Source organism: Pongo pygmaeus, chromosome 1 (genome assembly GCF_028885625.2).
Source record: "Pongo pygmaeus isolate AG05252 chromosome 1, NHGRI_mPonPyg2-v2.0_pri, whole genome shotgun sequence".
Classification (NCBI taxonomy): Eukaryota; Metazoa; Chordata; class Mammalia; order Primates; family Hominidae; genus Pongo; species Pongo pygmaeus.
Window position 1 is genome coordinate 168380112 of NC_072373.2, and position 14695 is coordinate 168394806.

At 38.6% G+C, this 14695-nt stretch overlaps 1 protein-coding gene across 9 annotated transcripts in view; it reads right to left on the minus strand.

Annotated features, from left to right (window-relative positions):
- PATJ (PATJ crumbs cell polarity complex component) overlaps positions 1-14695 on the minus strand; it is a 424767-nt gene that overhangs the window by 222375 nt on the left and 187697 nt on the right. For all 9 annotated transcript variants that reach the window (XM_054484672.2, XM_054484719.2, XM_054484700.2 and 6 more), the window contains one exon: positions 12586-12685. In XM_054484672.2, coding sequence (XP_054340647.1) covers positions 12586-12685 — 100 coding nt within the window. The remainder of the gene's footprint in view (positions 1-12585; positions 12686-14695) is intronic.

The window sequence follows — 14695 nt, forward strand, 5'->3', positions numbered from 1 at the left end:
TGGCACACATTGAAGAATTTTATATTACTACTGATAATAATAAAAAGCAGTAGCTAGCACTTCTGCTAGCATTTCTGTAGCACTTCCTATGTGCCACTTCTTATATAAACACATATCTTCTAATCTCTCATAATACACTGTGAAAAAGGTATTATTGTTATCATATTCCCAATCTTAAAATGAGGAAACTAAAAAAAATAGATGCAACTTGCTCCAGCTCAAATGCCTACAAAAATTTAGAGGCTAAGTGGCTTAGTCAAAGTAAATGAGTATTAAATACATAAATATATATTACTACAATTGCTATTAGTAAAAAATGCTGAAGTAAACATCTTTGTAGAGATATATATCTATATACACATATATTTACACGGACAATGAATCCCTTAGGATATGAAGCTGAATTATTCTGTCAAAGAATAAGCACATACAGGCCGGGCGCAGTGGCTCACACCTGTAATCCCAGCACTTTGGAAGGCCGAGGCGGGCGGATCACCTGAGGTCAGGAGTTCCAGACCAGCTTGGCCAACATGGTGGAACCACGTCTCTACTAAAAATATAAAAATTTGTCAGGCATGGTGGTGGGTGTCTGTAATCCCAGCTAATCGGGAGGCTGAGGCAGGAGAAACACTTGAACCGGGAGGCAGAGGTTGCAGTGAGCCGAGATCACCCCATTGCAGTCCAGCATGGGCGACAAGAGCCAGACTCCATCTAAAAAAAAAAAAAAAAAAAAAAAAAAAAAGCACATAGAAACTTTTTATACTGCCAAACGGGTGTCCAAAAAGAGGTAAAATGATTCCTATTCCTACCAACAGTATATAACAACTCCTGTTTTTCTACAACCACTCAAACAATGATGATTAATATTGTTAAAATATTAAGTACTCTGATAGGCCAAAAAAAACTGATTTTTATAGTTACATTTATTATTAGTGAGGCTGAACACAGACATTTTGTACTTGTTACCCAAATATAACTTATTTTGTTAAATACTGCCTGATCTTTGCTTGTTTTTCTATTGTCCTCTGGCTGTATATATATGTGTGTGTGTGTATGTGTGTCGTTCTTCTGACTCTGTGTGTGTGTGTATGAACACAAAGTTTTTAATTTTTATGAAAGAAAACACGTGATTATTGTCCGTTATTGTTTTGGTAATAATAATTTGAAAGGCTTTTCCCTGTACCAAGGTTATATTTTAAAAATACCTTTATAGACTTTTTTATAGTATTTCTATGGTTTCAGTTTTTAGAATTACATGATTTTTTTTTTTGAGACGGAGTCTCGCTCTGTTGCCCAGGCTGGAGTGCAGTGGAACGATCTCGGCTCACTACCACCTCCACCTCCTGGGTTCAAGCAGTTCTCCTGCCTCAGCCTCCCAAGTAGCTGGGACTACAAGTGCCCGCCACCAGGCCTGGCTAATTTTTTTTGTATATTTAGTAGAGACGGTGTTTCACCAAGAATTACATGATTCTTTTGAAATCAATTTGTAATTTTCTTGAGAAGATCTCTACATTTTATCCCCAAATGAGTACACAGTCCATCATTTATTGAATCATCTATCTTATTTCTACTATTTAGAAAAAGAAATTTTTTATGCTCTAAATTCTGAATAAACACCTGGGACTATTTCTACACCAATTTTAATGCAAATATTGAACTGATTTTATTACTGCAGTTAAAAAATTATTTATTTATTTATTTTTAACAGAGATGAGGTCTCACTATGTTGTCCAGGCTGGTCTCAGACTCCTGGGCACAAGTGATCCTCCTGCCTCAGCTTCCCAAAGTGCTAGAATTACAGGTGTGAGCCACCTCACACAGCCTATTACTGTTAGTTTGTTTTTTTATTTCCACTTTTATTTTAGATACAGGGGGTACATGTGCAGATTGGTTACATGAAAATATTGCATGACGCTGAGGTTTGGCATCTAGATCCCTGTCATCCAGGTAGTAAGCATAATACCAGATAGATTGTTGTTTTTTTTTGTTTTTTTTAAACACCCCACCACTCTCTACTACTGCAACTTTAACCAATGTTTATAATCAAGAATGCTGTTACAATACCAGCACTCTGGACAAAATAATTCTTCCTTGTAAGGGACCATACCTTGACACCCCAACCAATCAATGACAGTAGAATCCCCCATCCACTTAGACCAGGGGCCACTTGGCAAGGTGCAGAAACGTTTTTGGTTGTTGTAACTGTGGTGAGTGGGAGGGTACTACCAGCATCTAGTGGGAAAAGGCCTGGGATGCTGTTAAACATCCTACAATGCAAAGGACTGCCCCACAACAAAGAATTATTCTCTCAAGACAGCAACAGTACCAAGGTGGAGAAAATACTCACATTCACGTCTAAAAGCTCCAGACTGAGTTTGAAAAGCACCAGTTTAGAAGAGATTCAGATACAAAAAAAAGGCAAGTCCCTAGGCCAGGTGTGGTGGCTCATGCCTGTAATCCCAGCACTCTGGGCGACCGAGGCAGGTGGATCATCTGAGGTTGAGAGTTTGAGACCAGCCTGACCAACATGGAGAAACCCTATCACTACTAAAAATACAAAATTAGCCAGGTGTGGTGGCGCATGCCTGTAATCTCAGTTACTCGGGAGGCTGAGGCAGGAGAATCACTTGAACTCAGGAGGCAGAGGTTGTGGTGAGCTGAGATTGTGCCATTGCACTCCAGCCTGGGCAACAAGAGCAACGCTCCGTCTCAAAAAAAAAAAAAAAAAAAAAGAAGAAGAAGAAAGTCCCTCATCATTATCTTTCTTTTCCAAAATTGTCTAGTATTTTATTTCTAAGTCAATTTTCAATCAAGTGCTTGTATTTTTTTTTAAAGCCTATTCCACCTAGCAAGCAGATGGATTTAAATTACCTTAAATTTACAGACAGATTTAGAAATAACTGAAATCTGTAATACACTTAGTTTTCCAATCAGGAAAATAGTATGGCACTCTATATTTTTCCCAAAATCTTTAATAAAGTTTCCTAATTTTCTATAAGAAAGAAACTATATTGTAGTCCCAGCTACTCAGGAGGCTGAAGCGGGAGGACTGCTTGAGCTCAGGAGGTCAAGGTTGCAGTGAGCCGAGATCATGCCACTGCACTCTAGCCTGGGCGACAGAACGAAACTGTCTCAAAACAAAAAAAGAAAAATACTATGGGGATTGTTAACCAGTGGTCCTTGAATTCTTAAATGGGCTTCAAGACTCCCACAAAGCTGAAAAAATGTTACATAAAAGGTTGTGTGTATATGTGTGTGTGTGCACCCATGCACATGGGTGACAGTGTTTCTGTGTATTTGCATACATTTTTCTGGGGAGTGGGTTTATAGCTTTCATTGCAGTGGCACTGAATAAATGACTCGAAGCTATGAGTCATTGCCACGACTTTTATGTTCCGAATTGCATTGTTCCTGGATATTTCCTATTTTTTGCAGTTATTGCTATTAGGAAATTTATATCACATTTCCTAAGTAGATAATACTGATAAGAAGATTTAAAAAGATGTATCATTCGGCCAGGCTTGGGGTCTCACGCTACCTGTAATCCCATCACTTTGAAAGGAGGCCGAGGTGGGCAGATCACCTGAGCTCAGGAGTTTGAGACCAGCCTGGTCAACATGGTGAAACCCCATCTCTACTAAAAATACAAAAATTAGCTGGGCATGGTGGTGTGTGCCTGTAATCCCAGCTACTTGGGTGGCTGAGGCACGAGAATCGCTTGAACCCTGGAGGCGGAGGTTACAGTGAGCCGAGATCGCGCCACTGTACTCCAGCCTGAGCAACAGAGTGAGACCCTGTCTCGAAAAAAATAGAAGTACAATTCATATATAGCCTTACTTATTATAGCCAAAAATACTTTGTAGGTTTTGAATTTCTGAGACTGACAATTATATGACCATCTGTAAATAATAATTTAGTTTGTTCTTTTCTGGCCTTTTTTTTTTTTTTTGTCTTGGAAGAGGAGAGGAGGTGAGCTTAATGCATTGCTAGATTCTTGAGAACAGTGGGGCTAGCAAGTATTCTATTTTCTCCTAAACTTGAATATAGAATATTTTTTGCAAGAAGGGGAGAGGTTTGGGATAGGTTTCCTACTCCACTCCATGAGAACACACGAGAATTACTTTTTAAAAAATTAAAATATACATGTATATATATTTTATACATGAAATGAATTTTAAATAAATATGAAGTGGAGTGACTGCTAATGAGTAGGGATTTGGAGGGAAGTGTGATGAAAATGTCCTAAATGTTCTAAAATTAATAGTGGTGACAGTTGAACAATTCTGAATATACTGATAGCCACTGAATTATGCATTTTAAGAAGGTGAATTATATGGCAAGTGAATTATATCTCAATAAAGTTGTTTTTTTTTAAAGTTATCCCTTCTAAGCTTAAAAATATTGTGACTCTGAGTAACAGAATTGATAATAAACCACATTTCACAAGGACTTAGCTAGTATCCTATTCTTAAAATAATTGAAATAAAACAATAAGAATTAAAGTAAAACATGAAGATGCAAGGAATTGGTCATCTAAATTTTTATTTGCATCGGACAGTACACAGGTTATTATTATTTTTTTTTTTTCAGACAGGGTCTCACTCTGTTGCCCAGGCTGGAGTATAGTGGCACAATCATGGCTCACTGTAGCCTTGACCTCCCAGGTTCAACTGATCCTCCTGCCCCAGCCTCCTGAGTAGCTATGATCACAGGCGTGCACCAACACACCCAGTTAATTCTTTCATTTTTTGTAGATAGGGTCTTATTATGTTGGCCAGGCCAGTCTGGAACTCCTGGGTTCAAGCAACCCACTCGCCTCGGCCTTCCAAAGTGCTGGGATTAGAGGAATGAGCCACTACGCCCGGCCACACAGGTTAATTTTTATAATTATGCTTCATAATCCAAATATACTCTTTATACCAAACATTCCATTATGATATAAGATGACCAGGTCTTTTCTGGGAAAAACAAAATTAAGGCAGAAAAACAAAATACCTAAGAGAGCGTGCTTTTCTGAAATTAAAGTATAAAGGAAGGGCTTTAGGATTCCTACAGTGTGGGGTTCCATTCATATCTCTGCTAGATCCTTAAAAGCCAGTGGCAGCAAACAAGTCAATTATACTGAGTTTCTAGGACCTTATCTGCATAGACAGAGACATGTCTATAATGTGGTTCTCATTGTTTCTTTATGACTACTCTCTTACATGTTATGAAAAGTCATTCCAAAGTCTTCTGCTCCCCATAGTTGAAAAATGTCGCTGAAAGAATGAATGCTTGCAGGTTAGAAAGAACTGGCTGTTGTAAAAGCATTTAACCTCTGGGATCAAAGTGATCAAAGCAGGGCTTTCTGGGGATAGACGCTTCTCTCTCAGGAGACTGAAGCTTTTAGATAACGTGGGAAATGGCATGTGGGGAAAGAGAAGTCAAGCTGTTCTGCACAGAATGCTCCGAAACTAGGTGGATGGTGCAGTTCGGCAGAAAGAGTATCTCCGAAGCACCGCGAGCAAACCTGCATTTTCATCACATCCCCACTGTTGACCATCAGAGGCATATACCCTCTGCCATTAATTTGGCCAAATACTGGGTTTGTATAACGTCCCAGGCCAAAACAGAGAGGGTCATTAGCCTCATGGAACTTAGAGTGTTAAGTGGGGAAGACAGATATTAATCTAGTAAGTACATTAAAATGATATTTTGTTAACTGCTATAAAGGAAAAATGCAGGAATCTATACTGAACTAAGGAGTCAGGCAAGCTTTTCCAAAGGAGGTGACACTAAGCTGAAATCAACAGAAGGTATAATACCTTCTTCAAAGGCTCTTCTGTATATCCAATGAGAATGCATTCAAAGAGTTGGGGACAATGTATGGCACATAGCGGGTACTCAAGAGACTGTGATTATTACCATGTAATTACTAAAACTGTGGTGATAAAAATGTAAAGGGCTGGGCGTGGTGGCTTACACCTGTAATCCCAGCACTCTGGTAGGCCAAAGCAGGCGGATCACCTGAGGTGGGGAGTTCGAGACCAGCCTGGCCAACATGATGAAACCCCATCTCTACTAAAAATACAAAATTAGCCGGGCGTGGTGGCACATGCCTGTAATCCCAGCTACTTGGGAGGCTGAGGCAGGAGAATCACTTGAACGCGGGAGGCGGAGGTTGCGGTGAGCTGAGATCATGCCACTGCACTCTAGCCTGAGCAACAAGAGCGAAACTCCATCTCAACAACAACAACAACAACAACATACAAAAATTAGCTGGGTGCAGTGGCATGTGCCTGTAATCCCAGCTACTCGGGAGGCTGAGGCAGGAGAATTGCTTGAATCCGGGAGGCAGAGGTTGCAGTGAGCCGAGATTGCACCACTGCACTCCAGACTGGGCGACAGAGCAAGACTCCGTCTCGAAAAAAAAAATGTAAAGGAACAACTACAAATGTGAAAGAGACTGGGAATGAAGATTCATGTATGTTTGTTGATCCATTGTCAGGAAGAGACATAACAAACAGAAGAGAAGTTTCATTCTAGGGTTGGGGGATGGGAGTGCTGGTAATGGCTTGAGCCAAAACTGAGACTAGAAAGTAAAAGGTCAGCCTTGGAGAAGACATAACATTTTATTTTGGTTAGAAAATTGAAAGTGCTAGTGGAAAAAAGACATGGCATCTTCCCAACAGCCTACTAAAAATTTGGGTCACAAGATCAAAGAAGGATTAAAGTTAGAAACAAAGACTTTCAAGTCACCACATAACAGTCAACTGAGTGATCTCTTTATGCTCTCAGTGATCTTGAATTCTTTTTTTCCTTTTTTTTTTTTTTGAGATGGAGTCTCACTCTGTTGCCTGGGTGGAGTGCAGTGACACGATCTCGGCTCACTGCAACCTCTGCCTCTCGAGTTCAAGCGATTCTTCTGCCTCAGCCTCCCAAGTAGCTGGGATTACAGGAGCCTGCCACTACGCCCAGCTAATTTTTTGTATTTTTAGTAGAGACGGAGTTTCACCATGTTGGCCAGGCTGGTCTTGCACTCCTGACCTCGTGATTTGCCTGCCTCAGCCTCCCAAAGTGCTGGGATTACAGGCGTGAGCCACTGCGCCTGGCCAATCTTGAATTCTTGACAAAACAATCTGATTTTAATTCCAGGTATGAAAGGCCATTTCCACAAAGTAAGTCAAAAGTTCCTGCACCATCAATACATACCTTTGACAAATCCTGCAACCTTTGATAATGGTAGTTTTGCCAAGAGCTAGGCATTGATGCAGTACAGTGTTTCTTAATTTTTTCATAATTCTCAATTAATTTCATTAATTGAGCCAGGGTTCAATTATAAGACTTCTTACAATAATTAGACACCAGAACGTCATAAAATATGTGCAACTATGCAAGATAAGTGATCTAAAATATAAATGCCCATTACATACCACACTCTCTATATTGGTTGTTACATTTAAGTTTCATAATAATCTGAACAATAATTACTATGCTTATTATTTTTTTGAGGGGGGCGGACAGAGCCTCCCTCTATTGCCCAGGCTGGAGTGCAGTGGTGCAGTCTCGGCTCACTGCAACCTCTGCCTCCAGGTTCAAGCGATTCTTGTGCCTCAGCCTCCCGACTAGTTGGGACTACAGGTGTGCAACACCACACCCAGCTAATTTTTGTATTTTTAGTAGAGACGGGGTTTCACCATGCTGGCCAGCCTGGTCTCGAACTTCTGACCTCAAGTGATCTGCCCACCTCAGCCTCCCAAAATGCTGGAATTATAGGGGTGAGCCCCTGCATCCCACATACTACAGTTATTTTATCAAGTGTCCTCTTTCTCTTCTTCCTCATCAATTTCTTGTTGTTAAATTCAATGGCTATTTTCATGTCTCCAGCCTCCTCAACTTCTTAGCAGCATTCCACCCTTGACCACTGAAGGTCAGTGACAGCCTTCTTGAAACACCTTTCTCTCATTAACAACATAATCCCCTAATCTCCTGGAAGTGTTCTTATGCTAGAGTGCTCCTTGCTGCCTCATGGAGCAGGTGCTGGGTTTGCTTCTTGTTGCTGTCTACACACTATTCCTAAGTAAACTTATGGGCTCCCATGACTTTAAAGACCATTTCGATCAGTGGTTTTGGTTTTCAGAGTGTAGTCTCTGGATCGGAAGTATAATACCAGCATCACCTGGAAACTAATTCTAAATGCAAATGAGCAGGTCCAGGCTTAAGGAATCAGAAATGGCCGGGGCTGTGTGTGTGTGTTGCGGGGGCGGGCAGGGAATGACCACGACTATCAATTACTGTTTTAACAAGCTTTCTGGAACCTTTTGAGGCACACTGAAGTTTGAAAGCCATGGATGTAAATTAGTGTTTTTCATAATGCAGTTTTGCGACTTGTTTGTTAGTCATAAAATATACTGAGTTGCAACCAACATTTAAGAACATGAAATAGAATAAAATAAAAAAGAATAAAATTCACACATTATAAAGGTAAGTAATATTTCATGAAACTTTTGTTTCCGTTATACATACATGTTCCTGTGTGTATGTGTGCATCTATACTGGTTAAGTAAAGTGTATATTACTGTGGGTCACAGTCTCAAAAAAGCCCTTATCTATATGATGACTACATGAGCCAGATCTTTGCAGTGTGGTTCCTTCTTCATTTAGGTTTCATTTTTGAGACAGAGTCTCACTCTGTCATTCAGCCTGGAGTGCAGTGGCATGATTTTGGCTCACTGAAACTTCCACCTCACAGGCTCAAGCTATCCTCTCACCTCAGCCTTCCAAGTGGGTAGGACTATAGATGCTCACCACCACACCCAGTTAATTTTTTGTAATTTTTGTAGGGATGAGTTTTGCCATGTTGCCCAGGCTGGTCTTGAACTCCTGGACTCAAGTGATCCACCCGCCTTAGCCTCCCAAAGTGCTGGGATCACAGGCATGAGCCACTACACCCAGCCTATTTGGGCCTTTCTTAACAATTCTTTGTCTCCTCCAATGCACTTATTCTCATGCTACCATGTTTTGTTTTTATTTTTTATTTTTGTTTTAAAATTTATTTTTAACATAATTTTTAAATTTTATTACTTTATTTTATTCATAGTCCTTATCACTATTTAAACTATCTGATTGTTTATAATCTTTCTCCCCACTAGAATCTAAGCTAATGAGAGCAACAGCCATGTTCCCTGCAATATTCTCAACACCTAGAACAGTGTCTCCCAAATGTATAACATCCACTCAATAAACACTTCTTATCTGAATAAACTTTATAAGTAAGCAACTAGCAAAGCCAGCTCTTAACATGCTTTAGACTAGTGTGTGATGGCTCACGCCTATAATCCCAGCACTTTGGGAAGGACAGTTTGAGCCGAGGAGTTTGAGACCAGACTGGGCAAAATAGCAAGATTCCATCTCTACAAAAAAATAAAAAAATTAGGCTGGGCATGGCGGCTCATGCCCATAATCCCAGCACTTTGGGAGGTTGAGGCGGGCGGATCACCTGAGGTCGGGAGTTTGAGACCAGCCTGACCAACATGGAGAAGAAACCCTGTCTCTACTAAAAATACAAAATTAGTGGTGGCGCATTCCTATAATCTTCGCTACTCCGGAGGCTGAGGCAGGAGAATCGCTTGAACCCGGGACGCAGAGGATGCAGTGAGCTGAGATTGTGCCATTGCACGCCAGCCTGGGCAACAAGAGCAAAATTCCATCTCAAAAAAAAAAAAAAAATTAGCCAGGCCTGGTGGCACACACTTGTGGTACCAGCTACTTGGGAAACTTAGGCTTCAGTGAGCCATGATTGCGCTACTGCACTCCAATCTGGATGACAGAACAAGACCCCATCTCAAAAAACCCCCAAAAACCATGTCTTTATCTCATCCCTGGATCTCTCTAATAAAATCAGCACTTCCCTGTAGGCCTAGGGCTTATATTGCAGCCATTCGCTTCAGAATCATGGTCCTTGGGAAAGTTACGTAGCCATACTTTCATCACTGTAAAAACAAAGGCTTAGTCTTCGGACGAGAATCTGATAAAATAGCAACCCGAAATACTTTTAGTTTAGACAGATGAGCAGAGTATTCATTTAATATGAGTCAAGGAACAAAGAAAAACCCATGGGATCTATTTCAAAGGGAAATACAGGAAGGCCAGAGGCTTCAGGTTCACGCACATTTCAAATGTGAATTATCTAACAAATACCTCCATACAGTTCAAACTCTTCTGGAGGAGGTTAACAGTAAATTTAATGGGGTGTAAAATGGGGACTGTATACTGGGAAGGAAAAAAATTAGGAAGCAAAATGAATGAAGAGAAAAGTAATATATACAGCCAACATAGGTCTGCTGGAGAATCTGTGAAATGTATAATATTATAGCTCAAGAATGGCTCAATATTAGAAGTCTTTTTCTGCATTTAAGGTAAATTAGTATCCTTCCTGACCCCACTGCTGCCATGTATATGTGCCTGTGCATATGAGCTTGTAACTTTGGGGAGGACACTGCTGAGTCTGCCTATTTTAGGCATAAAAGTGATATTTAAAAGAGAACCCCAAATCACTCTGTATCTATTTCTTTTCTTTTTTTTTTTTTTTTAAGAGACGGGGTTTCACCATGTTGGTCAGGCTAGTCTTGAACTCCTGACCTCACGTAAGCCGTCTGCCTCAGCCTCCCAAAGTGCTGGAATTACAGGTGTGAGCCACTGTGCCCAGCTGTACCTATTTCTGCAATCATAATGAGTTTTAAGTAACAGCAAGTATCGATGATGTTATAGGCTCTGGAGTAAGAGTACATGAGTTTGAACCCCATTTCTACTGTTTGTTAGCTGTCTAACTTTGGACACATTCTTTAATTTCTCTGAGCTTTTATTTGTATAATTAGAACTTCACAAAGTTAGTACATTGACTGAGTTAATAATACACACAAAGGCTTTAAAACAATGCCTGGCACATGGTAAACCAGAGCAGTACAGGTATCACACTGCCTGTACTAAGCTCTTCAAAAGCTTTTTCTCCTCTAAGTGTCACAACAATACTATGAGGCAGGTTATAAGATATCACTCACCCCCACATAGATAAGCAAGTGTGAATCATGAAGAAGTTAAATAACTTGCCCAAAAACTCACAACTAGCAAGTAATAGAACTAGGATTAGAACATAATCTTAGGTGCACACCTCAACCAGGTTTCTTAATAACTGGGCAAATACTAGCCTTCTAGGAAACCAGAATGTATGGAGTAACAACAACTCAGCTCCATTCTGTGGCAGCTGACCTGATATCTATATCAGAACAAGGAAATATATTGTACATGTGCACATACATATCAACTTTATACACCATGTGTAGCTCTCCAAAAAGAAGCTGAGAACTAAAGCCCACAGTGCACTTATCACACTTTATTCCCATGCCTTTGCATTATCCCTGCCAGGGTGGCTCAATCAAGACAAAAGGAGCAATGTGTTATTCATGTCATAGCAGACTCACTTAACACTGTTACTAAAAAGCAGATGGTATTCAACAAAGATTTATTGAATGCATGAAGAAAATGACACAAGAAACGGCTTCATAAAATTGCAAAGTACAATTCAAGTTTTTATAACATCAACTTATTATAAAGTTACATTTATTTTATATTTTATTTCTATTTATTCATTATTATATTAAGAAAAATATAAATAATAATTATTATAACCATAATAGGAGCTATAATACTTATCAAAGACTCACTATGTAGCAGGTTAAAGGCTTTATTGCTTTATTTTAATCCTCATTACAACCCTATGAAGTAGGTATCATTATTGTACCTTTTTTATAGAAGAGGGCGTATTTAAGGTCACACTCTAGGAACTGCTAGAGTAAGAATTTTGACTCAATTTTAATAATGAATTCCTTTTCTATATTGTAGAAGGGAAAACATTCTGTTAAGGAAACATATGTTTCACATACCATAAAATTCACCAATTTACAATGTATAAGTCAGTGATTTTAGTATACTCACAAACTGTACAACCATTACCACTATCTAATCTTAGAACATTTCATCACCTCCAAAAGAAATTTGGTATACATTAGCAATAGTATACACTATACACACATAAAAGAAATGCAAATTATTTTAAGTAAAGCCACAGTTAAATATATGTATGAATGGATATTTGATTCATCTAATGCAAAAGAAAATCATGAAATGAATTTTAAAGGACAAAATACAAGTTGGTGGGCCTTCTGTAATCCTGCATTAGCAACATCACTTTGAGTAAGGCAAGTAATCAACAACTGAAATCTACATCCAACCCAGATAATTATGGGTCAAATTCTAATTTCAAAGACTAGGGACATTTTTGTATTCACAACCAAACAATAAGATTAGAGGAATATAGGAAAAATAGTGTACAACATAGCTTCCTTCAATATTCCCTTTCTCAGTGTCCAAGGGAAAAGCTTAGGAAATGACGCCCCAAAAGCTTCAGAGGTATAGATTTGATTTTTTAGTATACGTTCATGCACATTTTTGAAGAACTCACAGCCATATATTTGATAATTTACAACAGTCGTTAAAACATAATTTAATAAGTTCTGCATCTACCCTAAATAGTGAAAAGGCACTCACGGTTGGTAAAGGCATCTTCTTCTTCATTTTCATCACTGTCATCAGTCAGAGCTTTATAAGGAGGAGGAAGTTTCATTGGCGGTGGAGCAGTTCCTTGCCTCTGAAGACACAAAATTTGAGAGTAGGGTTAAATGCTTTTTGTACAATGCCCTTTCTTCAACGACAAAAAGCATAAAAAGATAGTCTGGAAATATTTAGACCATACCCAACTTCATTCGTATCATGAGGATTGTAAAACAAACACAATGTATTATTTTATGCTTATGTTATAATATAAAAGTGACTCTGTGATATAAACACACTAATGCACAAAAACAGGAATTTAAAAGCAAGCTTTTAAGACTGCTGACCTACCTAAAAAAATGCATTCCTTTCTCTAGTGAGAAAGTCAGTTATTTGTATCTTCTATACATTGTGGAAGCTTAATTTTGTTATTAATCAGAAAATTCAAATGAAAGATTTCTAAAATAAATGTAAAATTAAAAACTATCCATTGTATTAATTCTACAATGATTTAAACTTTTTCTTCAATTGTAGAAGTTACAGATTTTATTCTTTAAAAGACACGCGACATATCAAGATTTTCTAACTGAAAATGTATTCATCTATAATTTATAGATGGTCAACACACATTTTAACATTTTCAAAAAGAGATATCTTCATGATGAATAATTATATCTGCATAAATATTCATTCAATTCACATGCCAAATGATACAGCACATCAATATTTGGTTCATACACACAATTAAAGTAGAACTAAACTCTATGATCAAATTACCTTCACAGAATGAAGACATTTTCTTGAACGCTGGGAAAAATAAAACATGCCAAACTCAATGGTGAGACTCAAGCTGCTAAAAAGAATAGGAGCCGATATACCCAAGCACTCCACAAAAAACAAAATAACTGGATTATGCTACAGGATTTCAGTAAAGTATATTCAATTATGCTTTATATGACAAAACCACTAATGGCAGGATACACTTCAGTAAGTGGCCAATGAGTGGTCCATTACAGAAAGCAGGCTTGTAATAAATTCCTCCAAAACAGAAAACACAATTTGAGAGTCATAAAGGAAAGCACACACCCATATTTACTTAAGATAATGTCGAACCAAAGCAGAAACTACATACACTTGTAGAAAATCCAAAAATCTATAAAATGCAACAGTGATGGCGGAAGATGCCAAATACAAAATGCCTCTTAGGCAATAGGAGAATACAGAAATGTGATCACTTTGTCTCTTTAATTCTTGTAAGTTGAAAAAAAACTTAAAACTGAGTGAAATGAAGAGTAAAGGCAAATGAACTCTTTTCAGTAAACCTTTTCCTCAGAACCAGGATATTCTATATCAAAGACAATACTCAGAACAAAGACAGCCAGGTTTTAAAATAATTTAATGGAATTTTTTATATCTAAGGCAAAACTGTACCACTGATTTATTTATTTAGCTTCTACTGATATTCTTGAAAAAGAATATAGAATAAGCATGTCCTGGTCTCCTTATAGTCTGAATGTGCATTGCCAGATACTGCACATGAGAGAAGGGTGTGTACAGGGCCAGGCTCTCCCCAGGTGTGGCAAAGGCAGCTGGAGCAAGGGATGTACAACTAGACCAGGTGATTATGACCTTCAAGAAGGTAGGGCACAAAACAGACTCTGGTATCCTCAACTCTGAGAACAGTCCTGGGAACACAGTAGGTCTCCCTGAACTATTTGCTGAATGACTAAACAACTGGTTGTCACTTGTGCTGTTTGGGTTCCCTGACGCATTATTAACCTTAGAAAAATGTCAGAGATGCAAATAATTCTTGTTCAATGTCACTGCATATTAATTTTGTCTGGTAGATATGCAAATGATTTTAGTCCTGTAGAAAAGATCACTTCAAAGGTTACAGTTTTATTGCCCTGTAAGACATTAACCGGTTTTGTATCTAAATTGGAATCTTAAGCATTCTTTCTTTTAGCACTCTCTTCAATAGCACTTCACTCTCTTCAATTCTCTCTGAACCAGGCTTACCATCTTATTGGTTCCCTCATTAATGAGTTAAACAAATACCTGGCACCTGCACATTTTGCATAATTTTCAGTCATGTTTTTATTTTTTT